This window comes from Pseudocercospora fijiensis (assembly GCF_000340215.1).
Source record: "Pseudocercospora fijiensis CIRAD86 unplaced genomic scaffold MYCFIscaffold_5, whole genome shotgun sequence".
Lineage (NCBI taxonomy): Eukaryota > Fungi > Ascomycota > Dothideomycetes > Mycosphaerellales > Mycosphaerellaceae > Pseudocercospora > Pseudocercospora fijiensis.
Genome location: NW_006921536.1, coordinates 3,350,133 through 3,377,116, shown reverse-complemented (window position 1 = coordinate 3,377,116; position 26,984 = coordinate 3,350,133). Strand labels below are relative to the sequence as shown.

The 26,984-nt window shown below is 53.9% G+C and overlaps 8 protein-coding genes across 8 annotated transcripts; 3 read left to right on the top strand and 5 right to left on the bottom strand.

The window, feature by feature from the left end:
• Positions 1-989: 989 nt before the first annotated feature.
• On the top strand, positions 990-2,843 carry MYCFIDRAFT_107992 (uncharacterized protein; the record flags this gene model as incomplete). The annotated part of the gene is made up of 2 exons (XM_007929416.1): positions 990-2,199; positions 2,320-2,843. Coding segments are annotated over 2 exons (1,734 nt in total), but the record flags the coding sequence as incomplete, so codon positions are not given.
• A 1,543-nt stretch (positions 2,844-4,386) lies between these two features.
• Positions 4,387-5,679, bottom strand: MYCFIDRAFT_215607 (uncharacterized protein; the record flags this gene model as incomplete). The annotated part of the gene is made up of 1 exon (XM_007929415.1): positions 4,387-5,679. The coding sequence occupies one exon, from the start codon at positions 5,677-5,679 to the stop codon at positions 4,507-4,509; it is 1,173 nt and encodes a 390-aa protein (XP_007927606.1). The 3' UTR covers positions 4,387-4,506.
• Positions 5,680-7,057: 1,378 nt separating this feature from the next.
• Positions 7,058-12,379, bottom strand: MYCFIDRAFT_53476 (uncharacterized protein). Its single transcript, XM_007928866.1, has 3 exons — positions 12,320-12,379; positions 7,949-12,261; positions 7,058-7,896 (listed from the first exon to the last, which is right to left on the bottom strand). The coding sequence occupies exons 2-3, from the start codon at positions 12,151-12,153 to the stop codon at positions 7,410-7,412; spliced, it is 4,692 nt and encodes a 1,563-aa protein (XP_007927057.1). The 5' UTR covers positions 12,154-12,261; positions 12,320-12,379; the 3' UTR covers positions 7,058-7,409.
• Positions 12,380-12,943: 564 nt separating this feature from the next.
• On the bottom strand, positions 12,944-14,487 carry MYCFIDRAFT_215605 (glycoside hydrolase family 79 protein; the record flags this gene model as incomplete). Its single annotated transcript, XM_007929414.1, has 4 exons — positions 12,944-13,827; positions 13,889-14,102; positions 14,187-14,256; positions 14,363-14,487. The coding sequence occupies 4 exons, from the start codon at positions 14,485-14,487 to the stop codon at positions 13,661-13,663; spliced, it is 576 nt and encodes a 191-aa protein (XP_007927605.1). The 3' UTR covers positions 12,944-13,660.
• A 359-nt stretch (positions 14,488-14,846) lies between these two features.
• On the top strand, positions 14,847-16,494 carry MYCFIDRAFT_83565 (glycoside hydrolase family 78 protein; the record flags this gene model as incomplete). Its single annotated transcript, XM_007929413.1, has 2 exons — positions 14,847-14,874; positions 15,023-16,494. The coding sequence occupies 2 exons, from the start codon at positions 14,847-14,849 to the stop codon at positions 16,492-16,494; spliced, it is 1,500 nt and encodes a 499-aa protein (XP_007927604.1).
• Positions 16,495-17,826: 1,332 nt separating this feature from the next.
• Positions 17,827-18,393, bottom strand: MYCFIDRAFT_83566 (uncharacterized protein; the record flags this gene model as incomplete). The annotated part of the gene is made up of 3 exons (XM_007929412.1): positions 17,827-18,149; positions 18,221-18,302; positions 18,358-18,393. The coding sequence occupies 3 exons, from the start codon at positions 18,391-18,393 to the stop codon at positions 17,827-17,829; spliced, it is 441 nt and encodes a 146-aa protein (XP_007927603.1).
• Positions 18,394-19,224: 831 nt separating this feature from the next.
• MYCFIDRAFT_211563 (uncharacterized protein) lies at positions 19,225-19,814 on the bottom strand. The gene has a single exon (XM_007929411.1). The coding sequence runs from the start codon at positions 19,777-19,779 to the stop codon at positions 19,375-19,377; it is 405 nt and encodes a 134-aa protein (XP_007927602.1). The 5' UTR covers positions 19,780-19,814; the 3' UTR covers positions 19,225-19,374.
• A 6,373-nt stretch (positions 19,815-26,187) lies between these two features.
• On the top strand, positions 26,188-26,493 carry MYCFIDRAFT_83568 (uncharacterized protein; the record flags this gene model as incomplete). The annotated part of the gene is made up of 1 exon (XM_007929410.1): positions 26,188-26,493. The coding sequence occupies one exon, from the start codon at positions 26,188-26,190 to the stop codon at positions 26,491-26,493; it is 306 nt and encodes a 101-aa protein (XP_007927601.1).
• Between the last annotated feature and the right edge of the window lie 491 nt (positions 26,494-26,984).

Genomic DNA, 26,984 nt, shown 5'->3' with positions numbered 1-26,984 from the left:
ACGTTGGCGAGGATACCGGCTATATCTGTGAGACGAGTTCCTTCGTTCTGTGCTTCGGGGTTCGAATGGACGCTGCCGAGTTCGACGGGTGGTGGCTCGTCGTCAAGCCCAAGGGATTCGTGTCGAATGTGTAGGAGGGCAATGACAGCAAGAACGACGAATGCAAGAATGCAACTGAAGAAGGAGGCTCGTCGAAGTTTTCTGATGGCACCTCCAAGAGTGCCGCGGAAGCTCAATAGTATGAATACGACTATAGCGGCCTCAATCAGGATGAGGCTCAATAAGACCAGGTCTTCAATAGGCAGTGAAGTGAACATGCCGGAGGAGCCAAGCTGGGATGCTCAGCCCGGCATGTGAGGGTGAGTGGGCTTGCAGAAAGACGTCGGTCGCCAAGGTCCTGTGCAGATTGGCCATGACTGTCGCCGCATGAAGTGTAGCCGGACAGGCGTGGTATTCTTTGAAGCCATGTGTCTTGGCGTGAAATTCGGTGGCTGGGCCGAAAGCGGTGCTCAATAGCTTTGTCAATAGCCGAGTGAGACGCTTATTGTCGGCAACCAGCGTGTCAGCATGAGGTCGACCGATGCCATTGCCCTCCATTCTTGATCGCTCGGCGGGAGTGTGTCAGGACTCAGGAGCAGACAGCCACGGCCTGGGGTTGCCCAGCATTGGCGACGAGTGTTATTCAATATTTGACGACCCCCTCTGATTAATGCCACAGACGGGAAGCTCGCTCTGCTTTCTCAAAACACCACCCATTCCATGTGCATGTGATGCCATCTCGCGCGCCTCTGAGCCTGCGTGCAGCGCGTGTGCTACACTCAGAGCCGTATGTATGTCCATCGTGCCTCATAAGTCGCCACGCGAGCTTCCCGCGCAAAGATGCCATCACGACAGCGACACAGAGCAACAGGAGCTTCTACTCCATTGAACCAGCAAGAAGAGCTCGAGCACCGCGGCTGTCACAAAGGCGATCTGTCTCGACCGGCTCTCTGGCTTCGACTACAGCCATCAATGCTCCGACGAATACGCCAAGTGCCCTGCGAGAACTCTACCAGCAGCTTTGGCTACTGCGGGACAAAGCATCAAGCTATGTGGACCTCTCGCGTCTACAGCTTGCCATTCGAAGTTTAGAGTCTGACGATCCTGTCATCCGTGTAGCCTTCCTGGGTTTAGGATCATTAGGCGCAAAGGCAGCTCGAAAGTTGGCACGAGTGCTTCTAGCAGACGCGTTGAGCGACGAGGAGGCGTGGGAGAAAGAGCTTGTGGAAGTAGAGGATGAGCGGAGTGTGCTCATTAAGTATGGCGAGACACTGCAAGATACTGGAGTGCAGTCCACAAGCAATCCCCTTGTGAGAGAGCTGCTCATACCTAGTCCTATGCTCAAGAGGTGGAATGTCGAGATTCTCGTCACCGGCATGAATACCAGTGGACTGTCTGGAAGCGGTGACAGTGTCAGGGAGCTTGAACATAGCATGATCGTGCCAGCCTTGACTATCCCGAACGCAGGAAGAGTTGGGTTCGTGAGATATCCTGTCCACAGAGCGGTCGTGGTCGCAGAAGGCGTGACTGGAGCTGTGCATTTCGGCAGACTGCCAGCGTCATTGACAAATGGCACACAAATGTCGGCTGCGCTCAGTCTGCCTCTGCGGCAGGATTGGCCTCCGCAGACTGAGGTCGACGCGCATGAGGTCGATGTTGCACTTGCGGAACATGCCTTGGCACTATTTCGGACCAACAAAGCCAACGGTGCCATCTTCAGCTCGGAATGGCAGACATCCAGGGTTGGTAATGTTGGTAGCTGGATCGCTGCCTCGGGAAGAACGGATGGCCCAGACCTTTTGAAGCCTGCGGTTAAAGACCTGTTAACATCGATTCTGGGTCGCGCTGAGCTCTCTATCACGAATGCTTCTTCTGCTGCGGAAGCATCATCTACCAGTCTCACTGTTCCCGATGCAAAACGACAGACACTTCTTTCGGCAATTTCATCGTGGTCGGAAGAAGCGCATCGCGACTTGCAGATGAATCTCTCGGCAGCATTGCTGTCACCCACGTGGCGGCGTACAACATGGTGGCGTCTTTTCTACCGTATCGACGAAGTCTCTATTTCTGCCTCCGACGTTCTGCGGCGCGGCTGGCTTGCTGAAGCCGAGCAAAACCTTGCTTTTCTATCAGGGCGCGTACTAGAAGCTGGTCTTGCCAGTGTCGAAGAACTGAAGGGAGCAGCTACAGCAGCAGAAGTCGCGAAAGGCAGTGTCAAGGGTCTATTGGATGAGGACACTTTGGAGAAGGTCGAAGAGTGGAAGGCTAGACAAGACACAGACGCGCCATCGCAGAAGATTGAAACTGTGGCAGAGCTGCTGCAGGTCCCGCCATTGCTCAGCAAGATCAAGGAAAACACTGGATTGAACGCTTTGTTCGACCCACCCTGGCCGCAGACAATCCAATTTGCAAGACAGCAGATGTTGCACCAGCTCGTGCCGGCAATGCATCGGGAAGCACAAAAGCTGATGTTGGCAAGTTTGAGCACCATCGGGGGTACCGGCGCTCTTGGCGCATGGCTGTGGGTCGCAAGTGGAGGTGTAGCACTGTATGAAGGTGGAGCAATCGCAGCACTGGGCTTAGTATGGGCACTCAGAAGACTGCAGAAGAAGTGGACCAAGGAAAGAGATGACTTTGTGGAGACAGCGCGTGAAGACGCTCGACGTGTGCTAAGAGACGTCGAGAGTAGGCTAGGGGCTCTGGTCCGCGAAGGTGGCCGGGTCGTGGTTCGTGAAGAGGATAAGAAGGAGTGGCAAGAAGCCGGTCAGGCCGTGCAAGATGTACGGAAGGCTCTTGACGAGGTGGCAAGCCGATGATGACGGCTTGCTCAGCACGCCACCGTGAAGCCCATGTATTCACAAACGTGCCATAGCGCTCGGTCTACCTCTGCTCGCTTGCTTCCTTGATATGCTGACCTACTGTCATACTAAACCAGCAAACACAAGCAGCACAATTCCGATGGCGGGCCGATACACATACGGGGAGCAGATGGCACAACCTTCACCACCTCCAGCTAGCAGAGTCCGACAAAGACCGGCTTCCATTCCTCTTGCAGACTGGGAGCAGATTCTCATGGTCCAACAGGCCATAGAGTACTTCGAAACACGATTTGAGGAGTTCATGCGCAATCAAAGCCGATTGATGTCCGAGGTCCGTTCACAGCTCGAGACACTCAAGTCAACGACGGGAAAGCTTGGAACCAAAATGAAACGCCTGGAAGCATATGCAAAATCCCTAGATTTGCACGATCTGGCAGAAAAGATTGATGCAATGCAGCTCGAGGGGATGGCACTGGGGCGAGTTGAGGCTAGGATAGCGAAGCTGGAAGCAACGCTTGAAGAAATGGAGACTTTCGCAGAGCGCTTGGTTCTTGTTGAGAATGCCATCATCGAGCTACGGAATTCCTTGGAAAACACTACCAGTCCGCTTTCTGATTCCCGCGATACGACTGCGACTGGTGGCAGGACGGGACTGAAAGCTTTCTTTTACGCATTGGATCAGTTCGGCGAGAACTTGCATTGGTTCGATGCTTACGAAGACGACAACAAATCAACCGACTGATGTTCGTGACATCTTTTACACAGCCAGTGCTTTCGCCATCCATGATGCTCCTCAGCTCTCGCGACTAGATCGACCGCGCTCAAGCTCTTCGACACGAGCGTGCTCGTCCCGGAGAGCAGCACACAATTGCTCAACCAAATCCTCCCAGCACTGCATCCTTTGCTCCAACCTGTCAACCCTCTCCACTTCATCCTCTGGTGGCTCGTCCATCGCTTCGATCAGCACTTTTCCTACAGCTAGAATCAGTTCCACCCACCATTCTTGATGCTCCTCTGGCCTGTCAAGCTTCACTTCAAGAGCTCTGAGCCGGGTTGACAAAGCAGTCAGCTGGGATTCTAATTGGGAGCTCTGCGCGGCGGAGAATTCTTCGAAGACGCGAATCGAGCGTTCAAGTCGCTCCATTTGTTGAAGCAGGATATGAGATGGGGGTTTGTAGGTAGCGACCGGGGTGTTCTCAAGCAGAGGGAGGGGATGCGTGAAGCTAGGAAGCGGGTCATGAGGCGGAGTCTTGTGGGTTGACGATGATGCTTCTTCTGGCGTTTGATCTGAGCTCGCTTCTTCAAGGAACGGCCTGACAATGTCAGGGAACCTTGAGTTGCGTTCGGCTTCACTGCCTTGCTCCATCTGGTTGGAATGTGGTGAAGTTGGCCTGGTTTGTTCCTCTGTGGGCATGGTGAGTGATGATACTGCCGCAGGGCACAAATGTATCTTGCTAATGAGAGAGATTTCAGTGTTCTTATACTCGGGTTCAGAATGCATCTATTGCTTGCTTGCTTACTCCAATCTCAATCACGATAATTTGAAGAAAACAAACAAGATGACGGGCACCTCTTGAAAACGATCTATGAAGCGGAACGTCGCGTCATGTCCATCAAAGACTAGCTACTGTTCCCACGCTGCCAGCCGTCACTGGTGCCACGGTGCATTGATGTGTCCATGCCCGTGAGTATGCCCCATCTTCCGCTTGCGATCGTGCAATTGCTGACTCCTCTTTCGCTTTCTCCGCATGATCTGGCCATTTGTGCATCGAGTTCCAGGCGCAACAGCTTGCGGCAAAGCGCACTTGTCAACATCGCAAATTCCAAAATGCGTGGCATCCACACAGACCAAGTCTCCGGGCGTCGGACAAGACACCTCACCCTCAGGACATCCACCACTACTGCCTGCAGGCGGCGTATATGCGGGTGCCTGTGTGGTCGGAGCTGGCGTTGGGGCTGGCTGAGCCGCTGCCTGACTTGTCGGTGATGGCGCAGCACTCCCACCACCACCACCACCTCCTCCTCCTCCTCCTCCACCTCCTCCACCACCACCACCACTCCCAGTCCCAGTATCAGCATCTCCCGGCGAGCATCCTTGTCCAGTCGGCACAGCCAACGGATACGGACCTCCTTCAGTCCTAGTCGTAACATATTTCCCCGGAGCCGGAAACTTAACATTGACATTCTCCGTCGTAGGACACTGATCCACACTTGCCAAATTCGCAACAAACATGGTCGGGAAGCTCTTCATTTCACTCCCATCTCCGCCCGAGAACTCGACATTGACGCAATTCATATACATCTCCCGATTCCCGACATTGTTAAACCAAGTCCACGCCAGAATCGCATGCCCATCCTTGACACCCTTCGGAATCGTAAACGGGAACTGATTGACGCAAGAAGAACTTTCATCGCCAGTCGTGCACTTCCGCGCCGTGGGAAGATTTCCCGACGCATCGGTCGGGCACCCGCCTTCGATGGAGTAGATGACTTTCCAGTTCGACGGGTCCTTGACTTTCGCTGCATCGGTTTCGTAGGTTATGGCCATTTGGCACGAGCCTCCGCCGTGGACTGCTGTATTGGCTCCGCCGCCGAGATTGAAGGCTAGAGTTTGCTTGGAGCCCGCTGGCATTTTCTGGCCGCCGCTGGGTGGTAGGGAGATGCCGTGGCAAGGGAAGTTTGAGCCGCTTGGGTCGAGTGGGTCTTTTGGCGCGGAACCGGGGATTGGGGAGGGAGAGGAGATGAACATGTGTGCGACGGAGGGTGTGGACAGGAGAGTTGCCGCGAGGGCGGCTTTGAAAGGTATGCTGAGCATCATCATGGTTGTGTGTGCTGTGTGCTGATTCGAATGCGTTTGGTGACACGCAGGGTTGAGGCGAGGTCGAAGGCTGTTTTATACGCCTGAAGCTCTATTCTATGGAGTGAACAGTCAGCGGTCGGTCTATTCAATAGAAATTCTCGATTTCGCGAGCATGTTCACTCGGTGAATGGAGTTTGACTAACATGCGGTAGTGGATTGAAACGAGACGCCTCGAACGACTGTCTGTGGTGACACCGTCTGGCGTCAGTTTCACACCTCGCTTATACCTCAGCTCAGCTCAGCGGTACTCAAGCTATCTGCAGCAAGGCTTCTGGATCAGGAGATGGAGTGCGCTGAGATCTTCTACCTCAATCGTTCTGGAACAACAAAGAAACAATGCCGAATCCGGTGCTACATGGACCCGAGAACTCTCTAGGTAAATCATGATTTTTCTTGCATTGACACACAGTAACGTGGACTAAGTTTTGGAAGAACTGCATCTTGCGTACAGTGTGCTTGCAGAAATGCTCTATGCAATGAGGAGGCTAATTTCAGTGGGGTCCTATAAGTCGTGCTCGTGCTGCTTGGCACAGCGTAACCATGTGTTCAGCCTTCCGGATGTGGTAACAAAGAGTCTTGGCGGTTCACGTGGTATTTTTGATGCCGCGCAGCACTTACGTAGGCAGGTTCTCTGGCCGAGGTCGCCAGCAACGAAGTATATCACCTTCAAAGGAGTGTTGAAGGCCAGGAACATAGTTTTCCCTACACCCGCAGCTTGAAACGATCTACCGCGCTGAAACAAACCCTCGACTTCCATTTACCCAAGCTACCAACCATCTAAGACCCTTTCGCAAGCACATTTTCTCCTGTAATTGCTGCTTGATAATCTCAGCCCTTGCCCCCCAAACGCCTCTTTCCAAAGATTTCTGTTATAACATTCAATCCTCTGGGTGTCGGATGGGAGATCAACCACAATAACTTTCTTAGGCAAACAGACTTTCGATCGATTTCGCCAAAAGCGACATCTCTCAGCGTATTATTGATGAAGTGCGCTTGAACATCATACTCGCTTATCCAAGGCCTTCGCCTTGATTCCGATAAATATTGCAGGCGCCTGGGTGTCTTTTTTTCTCAAGCCGATATGCCCAACGAACGTACATGTAGCAAAGCTCGTTGTTGACGCGTGGCCGGGTCTCTTCATCCATTCCGCCAGAAATCTGCTCGTTCTCTGGGCAAAATTCGGCAAAGGTGTGAGGTAAAGAAGAGAGAGCATGGTCCTTATCATGCAAACTCGACGATCCTGTATCGGTGAGTGGGCGTATGTAGAGTAGTAGTAGATAGGATCACAAATAGTGTCAGAGATCCGAGAGAATAATATTTGAAACGAAGCTCAAAAAGTCCAGTCTCGCTTCCCCAAGAGGGAGCTAGCTCCACGGTATTCAATGCAAGTACGTGTCCATTCCATTCCGTTCCTATCCTAGCACCTCCTTCTCACCTCAAACGTTTCTACAAGAAGTGCATCAGAGTCAGAAAAGACACCACAAAGCTCCGCCCCAATCGCGACAGCAGGAATGTAGTCAAGTCATCCATCTCAGAGATCCATGAGTCTAAAACCACTTCCCCAAAAATGCAAACGCTTCGTGTGTTTTGAATTACATCCAACCAAGCCATTTCCACTCCGGTCATATCTTACTCTGACCTTTCATTGTCAGGGTCAGTGCCCGCAATGGTGGTGGGCGCGGCGACGAGTCCTATCTGTAATCGCCCATCCCGTCATCGCTCAGATCCTGGTCAACAGGATGCTGTGAGACTCCCAGTCCCACCGGGTGGCCATTACCATTCCCACTCATTCCGAACCCGTTCGTGTGGTGCCCGTTCGGTACAGGCCACTGGCCTTCGTGCATATCCAGTCCGTCGTCCTCTCCGCCGCCTTTGATCATGTTCGAGTCCAGCTGCTGTTGCATGACTGCTTGGGCTGAGACGATCTCTGCCAAGCGTTTCAGTCGAGGCGTTTGTAACCAGCTAGGCGTATAAGTCTCGAGTGCTGTTATTACGCGAGGCTCTGCAATCTCATATGGTCCCGAGTCTTCCATGTCCACTGCTTGTAGCAGCAAGACATCTGACTTCGGGTCGGTGACTCGTGACGCGACAGCCTTCATAATCTCGCCGTTGATGGGTTGTTCGTAGTCCGCGACAAGGTACTGGTTGAGAAGCTTCTGGATCTGGTTCGGCGATAGCCTGTGAAGATGGTTAGCGATGTCAAAGAGCGATAGAATGCCGAGGTACTCACATCCAGCAGATGTCCTGGATGATCTCAATGTCGTTCAGCGTAGCCTTCTTGAGTTGCAGTAATTTCGTTGCCTGCATCAAATGCTCAAGCTGTAGCGTTCCTTCAGGCATATCGTGACTCTTACACCACTCTTCAATTCGAGTGATGTTGTAATTAATCTGCAGTCCTCGTTTCCAAGAGAGGAAGTTTCTCCTCATCAGTAGGTCGTTGAATGCCGTCACGCCAACAAGTCGCAGGAGCTCAGTGACGGTTTGTGTGATGATGCTGTCCTCAAGGTAGAACGCCTTCATAGCCTTAAAGACGTTGTTCAGCAAACTGAGCAGGTTGTCCATGCTGTATGCTGGCGTGTTGGAGGATTGCAGCAACTTGCCCAAGAAGCGGTTGTTCTCGTTTGTGACGAAGCCTGGCAGAGACTGCGACTCAATAATGGCAGGCACGATCATCTTGTGAAGCTTCTTCTTCAGCACCTTCATCCAAGTGTGGTAGATGTTGAACTCCAAGCTTTCGAGGTCGTGCTTGACAATCTCCAGCAGTCGATCGTATTCGAAGTTGTCAGTCTTCTGTGCCTCGTACCAGTCCTCGGCAAGGAATACGAAGGAGAGCATCTCATGCACGTTCGAGAGCCAGAACGCGCCAGGGTTGATAGCCTCGTCACCGTCATGCTGCATCACTTCTTGCTGGATGGATTGCATGACATTTGCCAAGAATCGTTCTGACTCCTTGACAAACCCATTGTTCCACATCTCGCTGGTGACCAAGTTGATGAGGTATGCAGGGAAGAGCACTTCTTTGTCGGTCGGAGGTGGATTTGAGCCGGGTGCTGGGATCTTCAGGTTGCGAATGAGTCCGATGGAGACCTCGTCGTTGAGGCTGTCTTCATCAGCAAGCAAGTTCTCCAACTCCATCTCCACGTTCTCCAGCCCAGGATTGAACGTGGAACCAGATAGGTTTTGTGCATGCCCACCAGCCGTCGCACCAAACGCCATCGAGACTGGCCGCGGATTATAAGCGCCGCTGAACCTCTCCGTCTGGATCGGCTCCGGACCAGCGCTCCGCCTCTTCGGCTTCCTCGACGCAACAAGGTTGATGAGGCCGGAAGTCGCACCGCCAGTGGCGCCGTTTGTGAGCTCGCCGTTCGTGACCGGTGCCGCTCGTTTGGCCAGTTCGAGCTGGTCTTGGAGTTCTGCAAGCTGTTGTCGCAAGCTGACCTTTTCGGTCTCGCTGGCAGTCTTGGCAGTTCGTGCGGCATCCAATTCCTGCGTGGTGACCCGCAGACTCTCGCGAAGGTTCTTCTCCTCTTCTTGCAAGCGTCGCACGTTGCCAGTGCTCTCGTCGTAGCTGGCTTGCAGTCGAGCCATGTCGTTCTCCATTTGCTCCAACCTTGCTGCGGTGATACCGGCTTGGTTGGCTTCTCTCTGCAGATCGTTCGCTCTGGCCTCCAGCGCATTGTGACGCTGCCGAGAGCTGGTGATCTGGCTCTCGAGATTCTCGACCTGACCCTTGAGTGATTTGTTTTCTTTCCGAGACGCACCCAGCGCTTGTGTGAGCTCGACGACCTTGTTCTCAAGCTTGTACGAGATCTGCTTAAGATCTCTGGCTTCCTCCCTAAGCTTCTTGTACGTCTTGCGATCCTTCTTACCGCGCCACAAGCTTTGGACAAGCGTGACCTTTCTGCGATAGTCTCTCCAGCTCTTGAGCTGTCGGTAACTCCTGTAGCTACGCTGAATGATGCGCGCAGCATCAGAGTATTTCTTGTCTAAGATCATCTTTCGGCAAATCCACCCCTTGGCCGCCGCTTCAAAGCGGATGAGATCGTTTCGGAATTGTACGTAGTTCTTCCGCTCCTTCTGGCCTCTCCAAACCCGCTGGATCGTGGTCGCGCTCCGTTCTCGTCGTGCGACCTCGGTTTTTCTCCGCGCCATGACTGCTCGTGCTCGGGCCTGAAATGCTTTGATGCTGTCGAGCGCTTCAAGATAGCGGCGGCGGTAGTATTTGGCGCGTAGATTCTTCTGTATCATGATCGCCGCGTCGCTCAGTCTGTTTGTTCGGAGATTCTCCAAGAATGCAAGCATACCAGCACGGAAGAAGATCTTAGTTAAACCAAGCTGGTACTTGTCAGTCCTGTCACTCTTACTTTCGCCAAGAGCTTTCTTCAAGATGGCATTTGCCATGTCTCGAATCTCTGTCGTCCATTCGGAGGAGCGGATGAGCATGTAATATCTGAGCGCGAACTCTTCGTAGGTCCACCGAGTGGGATATCCAGCACAGCTGATTCGGACTGTTTCCAGAACACCGCAGGCACGCAGCTGGCTCAACACCATCGGTCCTTCGAACTTCCAAGCTTCCTTGGCTTCATTAGGCTTGATACATCGGATGTAGTGGACTTCGGTCGAATTGATGGTGTCCATGAGCTGAATCAAAGAGCTCTTGAAGATACCACCAAGTGTCGGCTTTCTCGCTGCAGCTGCTCCCTTTCGAGCACCCGGGGTTCCATTGGCCTTGGGATTTGCTGCTGCATTGTCACGATCGCGGACGGCAGTGCTGGACTCCAAGACCTCGGTCAAAAAGTCGTTGGAGCTATTTCGTAGCACTTCGAGATGCTCATCGGGCACAGTATCTCGGTTCTTCTCAATGAAGCCATCGCTCTCGTAGGTCACGTCTATTGCATAATGGCAAACGGTGAAGGAACTCTTGCCAAACCGTGGCTTCTTGTAGAATGCGTGCTTGTCGTTGGAAAAGTTGTGATGCAGCTTGGTCACGAACGACTCGTCAGAGCCCATGGGCAGTCTGCTCTCTTCGTCGAGCAGGGAGAGGATACCGAGCTTGCCTTCGATGAGGTCGATGCAAGGCTGGTTGTCGCTGAAGTCAATGAACTTCCAGTCGATCTGTTCGCGCAGATACTCCTCCTGCTCCAGCTTGAACACATGCTGGTTGAATTCCTGTTGCAGCTTCTCGTTGGCATAATTGATACAGAATTGCTCGAAGCTGTTCTTGGCGAAGTGCTCGAAACCGTAAATATCGAGCACACCAATGAATGAATGCATCTGCTCGAGAATTTCCTGCGGTGCCAAGAAGGTGTTCATGGTCTCCACAAGCCAGTCAAAGAGGGACGAGTAGATGTACTTGGCGACCGAGTCTCGCACAACGGTAGCCTGTTGCTGTGTCAAGTTGGACATGATCTTCTCGCCTCTTGTCACCAATTGCTTCTTGACAGTCCATTTCGAAAACTCGTTGGCGTCGATGCCGAGCAGAGCGCAAGCCTTTGTCAGAGATGGCTCCGAAGCTGGGAGTTGTGATTCTGTCCGGGATGCGGTGATGTTGGTGTTGCCGAGATGAAGCAGTGCAGCCAAAATTCTCCAGATATTGCTCTGCACATCCTCGGGCACACCGAGTCTTGTGAGGGAACATCGAGTGTCCTTGAAGTCCTTCGCATCGTCCACGCCATCAATCTGAGGAGCACCACCCTGATTAAGGTAGTCGAAGTGCTCGACGGGTATCAGGCCCAACTGTTCTCGCTCTTGATCTGTTGCGCCCGCTACAAGCTGGTAGAAGATGTGGTAATTTCGCTCCTTAAGCGGCTGAAACACCAGCCTCGACCGCTCGAGGAGGTACGTTCGTATCCGCGCACCGATGATGTCTGTTTGCTTGTCGAAGATGATCTCGATGTACTTTCCGAAACGGGACGAGTTGTCGTTTCGGGTGGTCTTGGCGTTACCGAAAGCTTCCATGATGGGATTGGTAGCAAGAATGCGTTCTTCGGTCTCGCTCATGGCATCGCTTCGGTCTCTTCTGCGGACACCAGGCTGATCGGGAGGCTCTCGCGTGGCAAAGTAACGCATAATATACTTGGCGCTGACCGTCTTGCCTGCTCCTGACTCTCCCGACACGACGATGGTCTGGTTCTTGTCGTTCCGCAGCATGTCGGCAAAGGACTCTTCGGCGATGGCGAACAAATGCGGTGCTTGCGAGGCTCGATGCTTGCCTGCGTAGACGTGCACCATACCGGGGACGTACAGCGAGTCGACGCGCGCAAAGGGGTTGGTAGCGATCAGGACAATGCCCGAGTATGTGTAGATCTCCTTTTGGGCATAGCGCAGCTTGATGGCCTGCAGCACGGCCGGCTCGTTGAGATGTGAGAGGCTCGTCAGGTCGTCGCTGGCCTCGAGCATGGCGGGATTTCGAAGGGGCGGCAAGGTGGAGCTCATGGCATCTTTCGACAGCTCGTGCAGCGTCGTCTCGATGGTCTTCTCGTCGCCATTTTCGAGGGTGAAGACCAGCGTTACCCTGTCGCCGTCGACCTTCTTCTTGGTGACCTATGGATGGGATTGTCAGAGGACGCGTGCACTGAAGCCTGCCTGCCGCCGGCCATACCTCTGAAGACACCCAACCCTCGTTCTGGTCTGGCTGCCAGGCCAGCACGCCGGTGTCGTAGTACGACATGGCGGGCAGATATTACTGTAGCCTTGTTCTGTGCTCTGAGTGCTGAGTGCTGTATGCTGTGTGCTGTTGTCGCTGCTTCCCACTGCTCTCCTCGCCGTCGCCCATGCACACCTCCTTCGGCGCACGCGCACTGGTCGTGGCCGTGGCCGTGGCCGTGGGTGTTCCGATGTGCTCTCACTCCCTGCTGCCCCGAAACGCCGTCGCTAACTTAAGCACAGGAACCAGAACCAGCACAAGCTCAAGCACAAGCACGTGTGCGGGTCAAAGGAATGTGCAGCGCCGTCGACCACGCACGGTGGGTGGGCTGGGCTGGGCTGGGCGTGATGCAGAGGGTCAAGAGCGATTGTTCGGGGTGGGCGAAGGGTGGTGGTGGTAGAGTGCTAAGACTGGATTGTCGTCTTGTCCTGTCCCCTTCTCAAGCAAGGGTGCATGCAGCATGCGCCTGCGCCTTTGCCGCTAGCGCGCGAACAGGCAAGGCGCCCGAGGTTTCAGAATCCAGCGATGCGGCTTGCGGGCTTCACAGCTTCAAAACACAATCTTCTATTTGTTGCGTCACGCGTGCACATGACTTGTTGGACGGTGTTTGCACGAGCTGTATGAGTAGCACTATTCGACACACCTCGCCGTCACAACCACCGCTCCCACCCCCTTCTGCCTGAGTATCGTAAGCACATGCGCGGCAGCAGACACGCTTCCACACGTGCTCGTCGATCTCGCCGCGCCCCTGAAACGTGCGTGCCCTCTCTGCCACACCAGAACAATCACCCCAACCGTGCCAGCTTACACAAGTTACATTCGACGTCGGACACGCCGGCAGCAGGCCATTATTCGCAATGGCGACAAAAGCTACCGCGCGACTTCAACACCTGACCTGTGTCTCTCCGCCATCCGATGCGGCAACCCCAGCTTGATTCATTGATCGAGATGCTTGAACCGCGCCGGAAAGCTTCTGGAAACTTTGGTGCGCGACGAGACGAGAAACCCTTTCGAGAACAACTCACTTCTGATTAGCACCGCAAGACGAAAGGCAATCAGAACATTCCGAAACGCAGCATGGTCGTGGTCCTGGCCAGCAAATATAGTGCTGACGACCATAAGCATCCGGCTGGCCATTTCTCTCCACGGATTGGTCCATTTCGACGGTGCAGGTACCGACACCATTCGAAAGTCTGTTCGGAAATATATTAAAGAGACCTTGCTGGTTGGCGTATGATAGATGTGGAAAACGCACGAACAATCGGCTGCTTTCCAAGATATACCAATAAAGCCTCACTAGCAGCGACAATAAACTTTCCCTGAGAAGTAGACACCTGCCGAGAAGATTGAGGTTTTGCTGAGTGCGGTGCCGACGGAGGATTGCCACGAGGTTTGGGAGGAGATGTCGTCTGATGCGGTCCACTTTCCGCCGTTGGTGTTGATTGGGTCGGTGGAGTTGAAGACTGGGGAAGGGGAGGATTAGCGGCGCTGGTAATGGGATAGAGAATGGGATGTCGGACGTACGGTTTGCTTCGTTTGCGAGTTGAATGGCTATTAGGTTGCTGATGTTGGCGACTGCATTTTTGGCTGCCGAGATGGTGTTTTCGAGCTGGTTCAGGCGTCGATTTAGACCAAAGATCACGCTGCCCTTGTATTTGTCGGCGAAGGTAATGAATGATGGACCGTATCTGACCGAGACAGGTGCGTCCTTAGGATCAGCGACGTAGCAGTCTACGTCCTGTTGCAAGGAGGCATTGTATAACGCTCGATCTCTGCTCGATCAGGCGGTTCAAGATCTCGTCGAAATATCTTGTCGACGTACTGAGTCGTTCCTCCGATTCGCAACGGCGGCCATGTCCCGGTCAAATGTTGAAAGTTTTCCAAGCATTGTTCTGTCGATGGAACATGCATATAACCAGGAAAGGCGAAGGATTCGATGCTGTATGAGCCTTGTCAATATCTTCTTTTGTGGCAGGACCAATTCCTCCTATGACTCACGACACTCCAATCGGAGCCTTGGTCAGCTTGAGAGACGCATTTGGTGGCAGTGAGGATGGCACAGTATGGCTCACTGCTTGAGCATATCCGATTGCAAGGCCTAACAAAGCCGTTTGGCCGAGCATCGTGGGGACTGCGAATGTAGTGGAGATTGCCATCTTCCGGGGTGGCGTGGCGTGTATTCGGCTTCTGTTCACGATCCGGAATTGGCATCACATTGGCGATGCTTGGCGATGCTTAGCTCGATGTCTTCCGAATCCTCTCTACATACTCGCATGTCACTCGTACACTTGCCACTGCTCGCTGTCGGTGCAGGAGAAAGAGCAGTTCCAGTCTTCGTCTCATGTGGAGCCGGCGCGGATGCCTTCCGCCGGGATGTGGCGCAGCTCCCCCACAGATACCTCCGAGCGGAATACAGCAGGTCAAATTGTGAAGTTCACTGACTCCCTTCACCTAGAAGCGCAGCCAAGAGAAACATGCATACATGTCTCCGCCGATACGCGCTACAAGCTGTACGTCAATGGCAATAGACTTCTCAGCCAAGGAGCACGGCCGTGTCCGGATCAAGGCGACATACTCGGAAGGATATGGGAGAAGCTCCATCATATCCGTTCTTCCGAAGCAAAGCAGATCGAATGGACAGTTCTGGTGACATTGTAGGCCCATATGATACCGCACTTCTGGATGTTCACCCTGGCAGCAACACATGCTTCGAGCCTTTCTGGTTCAGAACTTTCAGGATCATTCGTCTTGATCTGGAGGCTTTAGACGGTGACATTGAGCTGAACGACATCGTAGCTGACCAGACCAACTACCCACTATCCATCAAAGGCTACTGGAACGATGCTTCCGATTCGCAAAATGACCAGATGCAAGAAGTATCCATGTGGACACTCCAGAACTGTATGTTCGATGGATACTCTGGCTGTCCATTTTATGAGCAGCTGCAATACTCGATGGATAGCCGAGCCGTGGGACTCTTCCATTATCTCATGTGTGGCGATGACCGCCTGATGCGGCAAGCAATCACGATATTCGCATCTTCAACCACATTTGAAGGGCTTCCTCAATCTCGCTTTCCGTCTCACGTCAATCAGCTCATTGCTGGATTTCCGCTGTACTGGGTTCTGGAAGTGTGCGACCATCACTTGTACTTCGGCGACATTCCATTTGCTCGCTCATTTCTTCCACGAATCGATGGCGTTTTTGAGTTCTTCTATCGCTATACCGATTCGCGAGGACTGATCAGTGGACTTCCAGCAGACGTGTGGCAATTCGTCGATTGGGTCACAACATGGCATGCAACGGATGAGCATCCAGACAAGGGAGTGCCGACTTCAGGGCGCAACACAAACTGTCACACATACTTTAGCCTACTGCTTGCATATGTATTGAAGCAAGCTGCGCAGTTCGTGCGAGATGTTGGCATGCCAGGATACGCAGACGAGTACGAAGCTCGAGCAGATGCTCTTAACAAGGCTGTGCACGAATGTTGCTACAATGGTCAATTCTTCACGGACTCTACGGCTGAAGTGGCCGATGATCTATCGTATTCCCAGCATTGTCAAGTCTGGGCGGTACTTTCTGGCGCAGCTCCTCCGGATGAACATATACGTCTGCTGAAAGAGAGCTTCAGCAACACATCATTCTCAAAGTGTTCGTACATGATGCGCTTCTACGCAATGAGAGCTTTTGCTCTTGCTGGTGATGCCGTGTATAACTCTTTCTGGCCTACAGCTTGGGACCCTTGGCGGAAGATGCTGGCGAACAATCTGACGACTTGGGAAGAAGACGATGTCAGGCAGAGGTCGGACTGCCACGCTTGGGGAAGTGTGCCGATATACGAGTACTGCACTGAGCTGGCGGGGGTGAAGCCAATGGGACTTGGTTGCTACAAGATACTCTTTTCGCCCCGGCTTCAGCTGACAGATCAGTTCGAGGCGAAAGTTGCTCTGGGAAGTGACAATGTGGCCTCTATCAGCTGGCGTAAGGACCCGTCTATTGCGACGCGTAAGGTGGTCACATTAGCCTTGACAAAAGTGGTCCAAGTCGCCAGCAGAATGCCTGGCAATGAAGTGATAGAGCACGGCTTGGTAGACACACTCGAGTTTGTCTATGAAGACACTGCTTAAGTCTTTGTACTCAGCACTTTGCCCGGCATTCTCGAGCCTCGCTCCACATCCCAGAAACCTACGTTCAGCTCCGCGAGTGAAGTCCTCGCTCCGAACCGGAGGCAGAAATGTCTGCTCGATGCCGCCCAAGAAGTTCGGGCGAATAGTATTGGGAGGCCGTGGTAGGATTCTGCCACAACGCAAACCCACAGGTTGGCAAAAGCGGTTTTTAATGCCACAGACCACAAGGCAGATCCGTCTGGGGCCCCAGCTTTGTGATACAAGTCTGCCTGCCTGCCTGCTAGCCTATTCTTAAGCTATAGGGAAGCACGCTTCGCATCAGAACACCTCAGACAACTTCTCCAAACAAACGTAATGTGTCGCCAAGCAGGACCAGACCTCCTCTGGCAGACAATCTCAACAGATTCAATTCGAATTCCAAGCCATCATGGCGAATTCTCGCCCACCCTCATTCACCCAAGGTGAACTTCCCAAAAGCGAACCAACCCATGTCTAAGAAGTCGCCCACGATGAACCAGGCCATCAGACGACAGCAGTAATGCGGACGAAAGAAGATGACCTCTCCTTCTGGCAAGTCTTCCTGCACACCATTGATGATCAATGGTTCTGCAAAATGGAGTGTGAAGACTGGCTTTTTGTAAGTATTAGTACCTATTGGCATGTTCGTTCCACCGCGCACTAACGATGACATTTCTCGGTTTCGCTGGGATTGGCGCCATGGCGGTCGTAATTTCCTGGTTCATAATGCCCGAGGTAGCAAGACGAACGCCTGCTGAGATCGATGAGATGTAAGTCGATAAGCGTCGACTGTTGACAGCATAGAGCGAGGACTGACGAGAAATTTCTAGGTTCGAGAAGAAAGTGCACTTGAGGAAGTTTCATAAGTATGTCATCGAGGTTGAAGTACATGCCAGTAATGTCACGGCCAAGGAGTAGCGGGCAGGGTGATCATGAACAACTTTTACGACTTCTCGTTGTACATCCCACCCATGTATGCCGTCTTTGATCCAGACCTTGCAGCCTTGCGCTCCGTGCAAGAGACCTTTCTGGAATTTACGGTCTGCGACGTAACGAGCCTAGCAAGCCATGAGATCCGGAAGTAGCCAAGATCATCACAAGCACAGAACGAGAAAGAGAGAGAGAGAGAGAGGAGACAATCCTTTGAGTATCATATCTCATTCATCTCCACAAGCGCGTCGCAAAACCATTATCCCGGCTTTCGCTCGCCTGGCATCGCATCCAACTCACCTCCGAGTCATTTCGATCATTCAAATCATCACCCAGCTTTCCTCCAACCCAGCCCATCCATCCATCCTCTCCCTCACTCCAAACTCAAAGCAACCCATCATCATCCTCCTGATCCTCCTCCACCATAGCTCTCATCTTCCTAAATCCCTCACCAACCTCCTCCCCAAACTCAATCTCCTTCCCATCAAGCAGAACCTCGCCAGCATCATTCTTCATCTTACCTTGAAAAGTCCTCTTCTTAGAAGAATTGACCTTGGGCGGTGACTCTCCAGCCTTGGCAGCAGGAGCAGCAACCCTACCCTTCTTCTTCTTCTTCGTAACTTTCTTCGCCATCTCGACACCACTGTCCTCCGCTCCGGCGAGCTTGAGTTTGGTCACGCGGTGGGTGATGGCTTTTGGGGTACATTCTGGGAGAAGATCAGTGTCACTACTGACTAAACGTGCCGAGAAGAATAGAAAGTGAGATGATTATTATTACCTGGACCCATGATTTTGGCCAAAGCGGCGTACTCAGCGCTAGAGATTTTGATGTCGCAGACTTGGAAGATGGCTGCGATAAGCTGGGAAAAAAAATGTGAGGATGATCCGAAACAGGGGATAAAAATTTGTATATACCTTTGCTTCGGCCTGTGGGGTCCAGTCCATAGGCATGGTGGGCGATAGGAGTGCTTGGTCGTTGTGTGTGTGTGTGTGTGTGTGTGTGTGTGTGTGTGTGTGTGTGTGTGTGTGAGAGAGAGAGAGAGAGAGAGACAGAGTGTGTGTGTGTGTGTGTGTGTGTGTGTGTGTGCTAGAAGGTTGATGAGAGAGATTGAAGGTGTTATGTCGAGGTAGAAGGAAGAGTGGCAGGAGAGATTGAAGACAAAAGAGCCATTGTGGCAGCCTATGTGAGGTTCATGTTGTTACACCGGTCTTGCAAGTGAGATCTTGGTGGCATTGTCATGTGAAAGTGAGATTCGCGAAAGTAAGCTTAAATTTATGTGAATGGCAAAGTTCACGTCCCTTGCTCCAGGGCTAAATTGTGTTACTTCACATTTGTGCCTTAACAGTTAGCGTCAAAGAAGTGCTAGCTTCTGGAAGGACGTATACTATCAGTTTATGTGTGCAGCAGGAGTCCATTTCGGAAGCGGATGCTCGCCAATATTGCTCCAGTTCTGCCAGCGGCTTGAAAGGTGTCAGTGGCCGCTGTATGAGCTCGAACGAGGAGTTCTTTTGCGAAAGCACACGAGGCACTCGGTGAGGTCTGCAGGCGGGAGAGGTCAAAGTTGCGAGACCTTTCACGGCCTTTCCTAACGCTGGCGAGTGTCTGATCGGAGAACCAGGGGCGTGCTTCCATTCGAAAGACATACCTCGTACTTTCGTTAAATGATACGAAGCAGCAAAGTGAGGGAGGTCAAGAGAGCACATCAACTCACTCTGAACAGGTGAACCCACAGCTACCTCATTGGCGTCATTAGTTGAAATAATGAGACGGGAGCAAGACATCATACATCGATCTCTCTTTCGTTCCTAATCGAGGGTTATCTCTCGACACATAAAGAATTCAAATGTATAGACGCGCTACCACCCTGGGCCCATGCTTCATCCCAACGCAAATGGGGTATCCAAAGACACAATAGTCATACAAAATCCTTGCTACCTCCGACTCCCAGGTGGAGGTTGTCCATAAGGCCCGTATGCATTCGAAGGTGTTGATCGTCGGAAAAGTGGCTGCTGCTCATCAGGTCTCGTCGCTGGATAAGATGGACGCTCCCTCTCTCGCAGAAAGGCCGCTGGCTCTGTTCTGAACTGCATCCGCCGTTCCTCCTCTTGCATTCGCTCTGCAACTTCGCGTGACGCTTGCTCTCGAAGGCCTGCTTCCCTAAAACCTGGTTCGCGCATGCTCGGTGCGCCAAATGGCTGTCTGCTTGCGAAAGGTGTGCCAAAGGACGCATGCATTGCACCGCGGGAGTCACGACCGTAGACCTGCTCTTGCCTCCGCAGATCCAACTCTCGCTGTTCCGCATGCCTAAGCCTTGCTTGCTCGTCGCGCTGCGCCATGTCACGTTGACGTTCTGCTGCAATAGCTGCCAGACGATCATCCTCCATTCGGTAGTGATGGTGACGCGCGGCAGCCTCGTCCTCTCGCCTCATGACTTCTTCTCGACTTAGCGATGAAGGCGCACCATACGAGAAATACCCTGGTCGTTCAGTGATGGAGCTATTATGAGAGTGATGTGCTCTATTTTGCGCTTGCGGTGGCGCTTGATGATACGAGACCGGCTGTTCAGATCTGCCATATGGGTTGGCACTCAAGCTTTGGACTGGAGGCTGGGTGCTAGGAGGTACGAATGCTGCGCGTTGTTGCTCCCGCTGTTGTTGTGCAGAAAGCGAGGGCGTCCTCGAATGACTGATCATATGAGGAGGCGGCGACTGGTTAGCACGTGATGGTGGATTGAGTGGCCCATATCCTCGTTGACTTCCAGGAAAGTTAAACAAAGGCCTTGCGCCATCTCGGAGATCCCTTGGATCTCTGTCGAGTGGTGGCTGAGCTGGAGGACTCGGCTGATTGCCGTGTCCGTACAAGTGAGCAGAGCGCCAGTCCTCCTTCGGCGGTTGCTGCGACAAAGACGCCACACCGCCAGATGATTCGTGCTTGAGAGCCGTTGGTTGCGCTGTTGGCGTAGAAGCTGTCTGCCCAAATGACGATCTGTGATAATTGGCTCCAGGAAGGGATGCATGGCCAAATGTCTCCCGCCTAGGTGTGGGCAAGTTTGCAGGGGGCTGTGAAGTAGGCGCAGTATTGAAGGGAGGCGCCGGCGATGCCACTCGTGTCGAACTTGCAGAGGGAAGACTGTCTCGTTTTGGTGCGGGCTTGGTCTCTTCCGGTTCATTGTTCAACAGATTCATCAAATTAGACTTCTTCGGTGCTTCTGGAGCGGGAGCGGGAGCGGGCGCGGGCGCGGGAGCAGGAGGTGCTTGCGCAGGTGGCTGGCTGTGACTATGTCCCGGGACATGTATCGGTGGCTGCTGGGCAGATAATGGCGCCACAACAGATCCTGGCCGAGATGCATCGGGCTTGGGCGGCGAGGGAACATAAGGTGGACGTCCAGCTCCTGCTAATGTTACCAGAGGCGAGGCGCCCAGACCTGCAGTCATGGGGTTATGCGGATTGATCAGTGGCCCACGGGAAAGGCCAGACGAAAGATAACCACCACGCGAAGGCGGACGCGAGTCGTCAAACAATGGCTTCCGTTCTGCTGCTGGCATCGCGAGTGGTTGATTGGCAGGCGAACCATGCGCGTGCGCCATTGATTGGTGTTGGCGAGAGCGCAATTGCTCCATGCGCGTTTGTTCCATACGCATTTGCTCATCGTGGCCGGCCAGTTGAGCCTGTTCAGCTTTCTGCATCCGAAGTGCTTTTTCTTGCTCCTGCCGCAGGCTGTTGATGTAGTCAGAATTGGCAAGATTTGAAAGTGTCCGGGCTGGCTGGGGCGGTGGAGGCTGATTACGCGATGCGGGAGGCACTGGTTCACGACCCACGCCCAATAGTGCACCCGCACCAAGTCCGGGACCAGATTCCGTGCGGTTGTCGGCAAGAAAGCTTGCACGAGAGCCAAGCGGATGCTGTACGGGAGGCCGGCTGTGCTGTGCAGCAGGGGGCATCGGAGGGGCAGGTGTAGCTGCAATGCGATGCGGACTTGGCACAACTCGAGGCGCTTGTGTCGGGGTACTCTGTGCAGAAGTGGGGAAGCGCTGGGGCTTCGACTGGAATTGGGGCGGGGAAACATGCTTGGGTGGTGGTGGTGGCGGTGCTGACGCTTGCAGCGCTGGACCAGAATCATCAACGTCCATGGCATCACCCTGCGGGGCAATCGCACGTGGAGTGGCGGTGGTGGTGCCGGTGCTGGTCTGTGGATTGTCGTACTTCCGCTTCACAATCGGAGTGGGTTGAGGTGGTGGCCCTGCGTCTTCTCCGCGCTGTTTGCGCTGATCCGCTGCTTCCGCCGCAACCTTGAGCTCCGCTCTTCCGCCGTCGACCTGACGTTGATAATGATTCTTAATCATAGTCGCCGTCTTCGTGCCCATGTGAGCAGCGATCGCAGCAAAATCGGTTCCAAAATGAGCAATAAACCCATGAAAGTCGGTTTGCTCCGGGACCGACCAGTAGCTTGATGCGCTCTGCTTAGCAGCGGGCGCCAGCTTCTGTCTCGCCGCATCGTCTCCAGCCAGGAGTTGAGGAAGCATCGCATCGGGCACATACATGCCCTGGTGCTCTGGCGCCATTGACTCGTGGTGGCTGCGATGAAGGCCTGCCAACAAGCCAGCCTCTTCCGCGGTTGGTCCTCGTGCAATATCGTCTTTGCTGTGTGCTGGCTTCTGATTTGGCGACCCCGAAGGCGCTGCCGCAAGAGCTGCCAGCTGTTGTTTGCCTTTACGACCAGCTTTGCCTTCGCCAGTCTTTCGTTGCTTTTTGGTAGGCTTTTCTTCGCCATTGGCATCTTGCTTTGATCCTGGTCCAGGCTTCTTGGCAGGCGACTGCGCCATCAACGCGTTCTTCGACTCGACTTCTTTCTCGCCGAAAGTGGTTGGTGCTGCAGCTCTCTTCGGTCTTCCACTGCCGGAATCGTTGGCTGGTATCAGTTCTTCGGCTCTGTTGAGATCTGCCATCGCTGACCCCCGAACAGCGCGAGAAGCTTTGGCCCTGCCTCCTCTACCGCCACCACGACCCTTGTATCGCTTGGTCCTGCTGTCTCTGAATCTACCATCCCATTTATTTGCATAGTAATGGTGAATGCAGTCCTTGTAAGTGCGGCCGGGCAGAAGCGATGCAATCTCGCCCCACTTCTTTGGCGTCTCCTTGAAAGCCGCAATGAACACATCCTGCTCCTTCTCCGTGAACGTGTCCTTCGGAGGCTTGTACGAGAACACTAGGGTGAGCTGGTCAGCGTCCCGTAATCTGTTCTCGTTGAACCATTTCCCGCGGGCGATAGCTTTTTCGGTCTCCAAGTCGGGCAGCTGGGCTTCCTTTTCCATGTCGGCCTGGATTTTCTTGGCTTCGCGGTCATTCTTCTCTTGCTCGATCCTTGCCATTTCTTCCGATTCCTTGAGAACCTGTGCCATTTGATACTCGCTGATGTTCAGCTTAGTTCTTCTTCCTTCGGCAATCGGGTTCACCGGCGCTGGAGTGGGCGCATCAACATCGAGTCCAGGCTCAAGCGACGCTTGTCGTTCCAGAAGTTCCTGCTTCTCTCTTTCCTTGTCAAGTTCCTCGCATTCGTCTCGCCACTGTTGGTAAGCCAATTCGAAAGCTTCCATCGCATCCTCCTCCGCGTCAAGGTCCAGCTGCTCCTCTTTTGCAATGATGTCAAGCATCTCCGTCTCGTATTCTTTCAAGCTCTGCAGCGTATCCCGAAATGCTTCGGATTCTTGCAAGGGAAGCGCGCCTTCTTTCACCAAGAATGGGAGTGCAACAGGCTCGGAACTGCGTCGAAGCACCCTACGAACATTTCCATGGATATCCTCTTCCTCTCGAATGGTCACGACATTTAGACTTTCACCCTGTGGTGTCAGAATCTCTGGGCCATCCTCGCTGCTCGATGAATGAGCCGCTACTGGAGCAGTTTGACGAGATGGTTCCAGCGGCGCATCGTCGAGGTCCATGTCATCCTTTCGTTGCTGGTTGTATTGCTCCAAGTCCTTCTCGGTGAGGCGTGCAAGCCTGGCCAGCGATTCGAGGGGCGACGTCGCTCGATATTCACGTAAACTTAGATCGACCATCTGCGATCTCAATTCTCGTTCTTTGCGTGCATGCTTAGCCTCCAACAAAGTAGCGTCTTCCTCTTCGTCCAGTTCATCATCTTCGCTACTGCTGTCAATGTCGTCCGCAGGACGCTCTAATGCACCACCAAAGAAAGAGGCATGGGTAGCAGATTGGCTTTCGGCGGCAGTGGACTTTCGTTTGGCCAGATCGACATCCGGCTCCATATCGTCTTCGTTGCGGTCCTCAGTAGACGGTCTTGAAGTCTGTATTGAAGTGCGACGACTCTCGTGGTCTTCTGTCTTCACGGGAATGTCTTGCATCTTTGTGTCAGTTGAGGGAGATGCTCCGGTCTGAAGTGCTCTCTCCTTCTCCTCCCCATTGACATCTCTTTTCGCAGGAATGGTAGGACCAAGCTTTTCTCCATAGATTGGGGCTCCTGGTCTTGTCCATGTGTTCCACTGCCTAGCTCCAGAAGCTCCGAATGACGACATACCAGGACCGCGTTGCGGTAATCGATTTGGAGCAGTCTGTAATCTGTCGATCGCTCTCGGAGCGACTGGAGGAGCACGGGCACTTTTGGGTGCTGTTGGAATGCTTGACGTCGTAACTTTCGGTGACACACTGAATGACCGATTCCGAGGCCCAGAAGGTGCGGTTGGAGGAGGCGTTGACCCTCGTAGATGTCCACTGGTATGCTGGAATGCGCCAGTATCAGAGCGTGGCGATGCGAAGTGCGGTCTTGGCGACAAGGAAGGTTGCACCGGAGGTAGGAACAATGCTTTCGGGCCAGTAGGGACAGCAACATCAAATCTAGGCGCTTGCGGGGGATTTAGCGAGACGGGTTGTGTCAAGTGAGGCAATGTTTGACGTGTTGCTCTAGGAGATGTAGGCATTGACGAAGGCGGCTGCGCAACATGATCTTCTACCTGATGTTGTGGAGGACGAGATATATTCTCAAGCGAGCGAACACCGTGCAGTCGATTACTGGGAGGAATGACTGCGTCAATTTCCAATGCTCGCGGAGCTTTCGGTGCCGATGGAGGAGGCTGTTGCTGTAGGGCCTTAGGTGCTGATGGCGCATCTGGTGGCGGAAGAGGCTTCTCTTCAACCGCAGGCTTCACTTCTTCAGCAGCCGGTACATGGTCTGCGGGCTTGGCGTCAGGAACGTTCTTGGGTGTCGAAGATGACGCAGCTGAAGTTGGAACAACTGAGAAGCTGAAAGCAGGGACAGGCGGCGCTTGAGTCGGCGGGCTAGAGCCTCGAGATCCATATCTGTTCGCTGTAGTTTCTGCCCTACCATTAAGATAAGCAGGCGTTTCTGGTGGCGGATCTCTCCTGCTCGTTGCTGCCGGCATGGGAGTTGTTGACGATCGTCGCACCGCTGGATCTGCCCCGGAGCTTTCGATGATGGCTAAGCGAGCCGGATTGATTGGCGGGTCTGCTGTTGTAGGGAATGCGGAGTTTGCACTGGGAACGGTGTCGCTTGACATGCGACCCTCGAGACGTGCAGGCAGCGGATCTCTCCTGGTGCGATCAAGCTCCCTCTCCCTTTCGCGCTCCCGCTCAACCCAGTCGGGACGCCTATCATCCTCGCGGCGATCGAACCTGCGCTCATCTCTGCGTTCTGGATCTCTGCCATCGCGTGACAGGTCTCGTCCAAATCTCGGTGGCGGACTGCGGTTCCTGCTTGGAAACAAATCTCCTCGATCGTCAATGGCGCGTCGACCACCACGCGTAGAAGGTCGAGGATCAAAGTCCCCGCGGCCTCGTCCTCTTCCAAAACCACCTCGATATGACGATCCCGAGAATGGAGCGCCGTCTGAGTAGTTCGATCCCGCAGAAGGAGGACCGTCGCGTGAGGCTCGGCGGGCACTCCGGATGTCGATGTCACGTGGCGCAAAGTCCCTGGGCTCTTTAAAGTTCCTTGGCGGAGAACGGTCGCGAGGTGGAGGCGATCGTTCTCGCCGATCCGGATAATCGCGTTCTCGAAATGAAGGTCGTGGTCGCTCACCACTTCCTAAGGGCGGCGCATCAGCGAGTCTTCGTGGTGGTGCACCGGATCCTAGGCCAGACGGGGGAGGTCCGCGCGGTGGAGGTCCGTCAAATTGCGATCTGGGGCCTCTTGGCGCGTCTGCAGCATTGCGCGGTGGAGGAGGCCCTGAATGCCGAGCGTCGAAGATGCTGTTCGCGGTCGAGCCTCTCCTGTCTGCAAAGCGCGGCGGCGAGCGCGACCTGTCTGACGGTCCTCTGTAGTTGGATCCGCTGCGATACGACATGAAAATTGGCGGCGGCGCCTTTCAGGAGCGCCACGCCGCAGAATGCGACCAGGATGTTTCTGTGCGTGAAGCTTGATTGGCAGGCGTCAACTACTTCATCGGCCAGCCGTGAAGCGTTGCTGCGATCATCCAAGATGCAAAGTCGTCGCAAAGGAGTGTGGGCGGATGTATGCGGCAATAATGGGAAAGTCGTGTTTAGTTGGCTGGATTGAGCTTGATTTGTTTGAAGGTGCAGCGCCAATCTCAAAGGTCGAGTGCCACTAGCGGGCGGGTAGGCGCCACAAGCGTGGAGCGTAAAAGAAGCTGGGTACGCTGCCGGGGACGCTGGGCTCGTGCGGCTTCTGTTCAACTCTTGCAGGCGTGCCGTGCCAGGCAGGCGGGCAGGCAGGCGGAGAAAGGAAAAGCAGCGGATGAGATTCGACTGCCCCAATGGCCTGTCCAATGCCGTCGTCAAAGCCCAGAAATCCCAAAGTCGAAGGTGAAGCCCATGGACTGAAGACCATGCGCGTCTTGAAAGATCCGAGCGAGATCGAGACTCTCCTGGCGGCTGTCACGCAGGCGGCGGCGGCGGTCTCCAGCACTCCGGCTCGCGAGATGTCCCTGGCGTCGGCGAAACAAGAGCAGAAAGTTGGACGAGGGAGCCAGCAGATCGCGCTCTCTCGGTCGGTCCAAGTCTTGGCGTGCAATGAGAAGGGTAAAGGTGGTTCGCAGACGGGAGGACAGCGTTGTTGGTGAGAGGATGACTCTGGTGGAAAGCGAACTGCTTGGGCCAAGCTGCGGGATCGAGAGTCTCCAGACAGATGATGGATGATGCGGCCAATCAACGCGCAGCTACCGAAGCCTGCATCTTTAACTCTACCGGCCGACAGGGCCTAGCCGAGACGCATCTCACTCGAGCGTTGACGGTTGGGGAGTGTTTCATCGAATCGACTCCTGGTTCTGGGGTCGGACAAAGAACCGCCTCTTCGCTTCGAGGTTGTGCTTGTGAGACAGATTCATCGTCAACCACGCGCGATGGATGGCATCGTCTTGCACTGCCTGCACTACTCATGCAAGTGTCTGCAGTGATGCGTGACGAAGGGTGCGAGCCCAGCAAAGCAACGACTGGGGTTTGAGTAGCGGATGGCGTTGCATGGATTGCCACGGCGGATGGGAATACCAAGGCAAGGATGCCAAAACTGCTTGATGTCGTCAGCGAGCCTCTGGTCCCTGAGAGCGTGGGCATC

Bases quoted from the DNA above. Each gene is read 5' to 3' on its own strand.
- MYCFIDRAFT_53476 (XM_007928866.1), bottom strand. From the start codon at position 12,153: ATGAGCTCCACCTTGCCGCCCCTTCGAAATCCCGCCATGCTCGAGGCC. The intron at 7,897-7,948 runs GTGAGTACCTCG...CCATCTTCACAG, and splicing joins ATCCAGGACATCTGCTGGAT to GCTATCGCCGAACCAGATCC.
- MYCFIDRAFT_211563 (XM_007929411.1), bottom strand. From the start codon at position 19,779: ATGGCGCAGCGCGACGAGCAAGCAAGGCTTAGGCATGCGGAACAGCGA.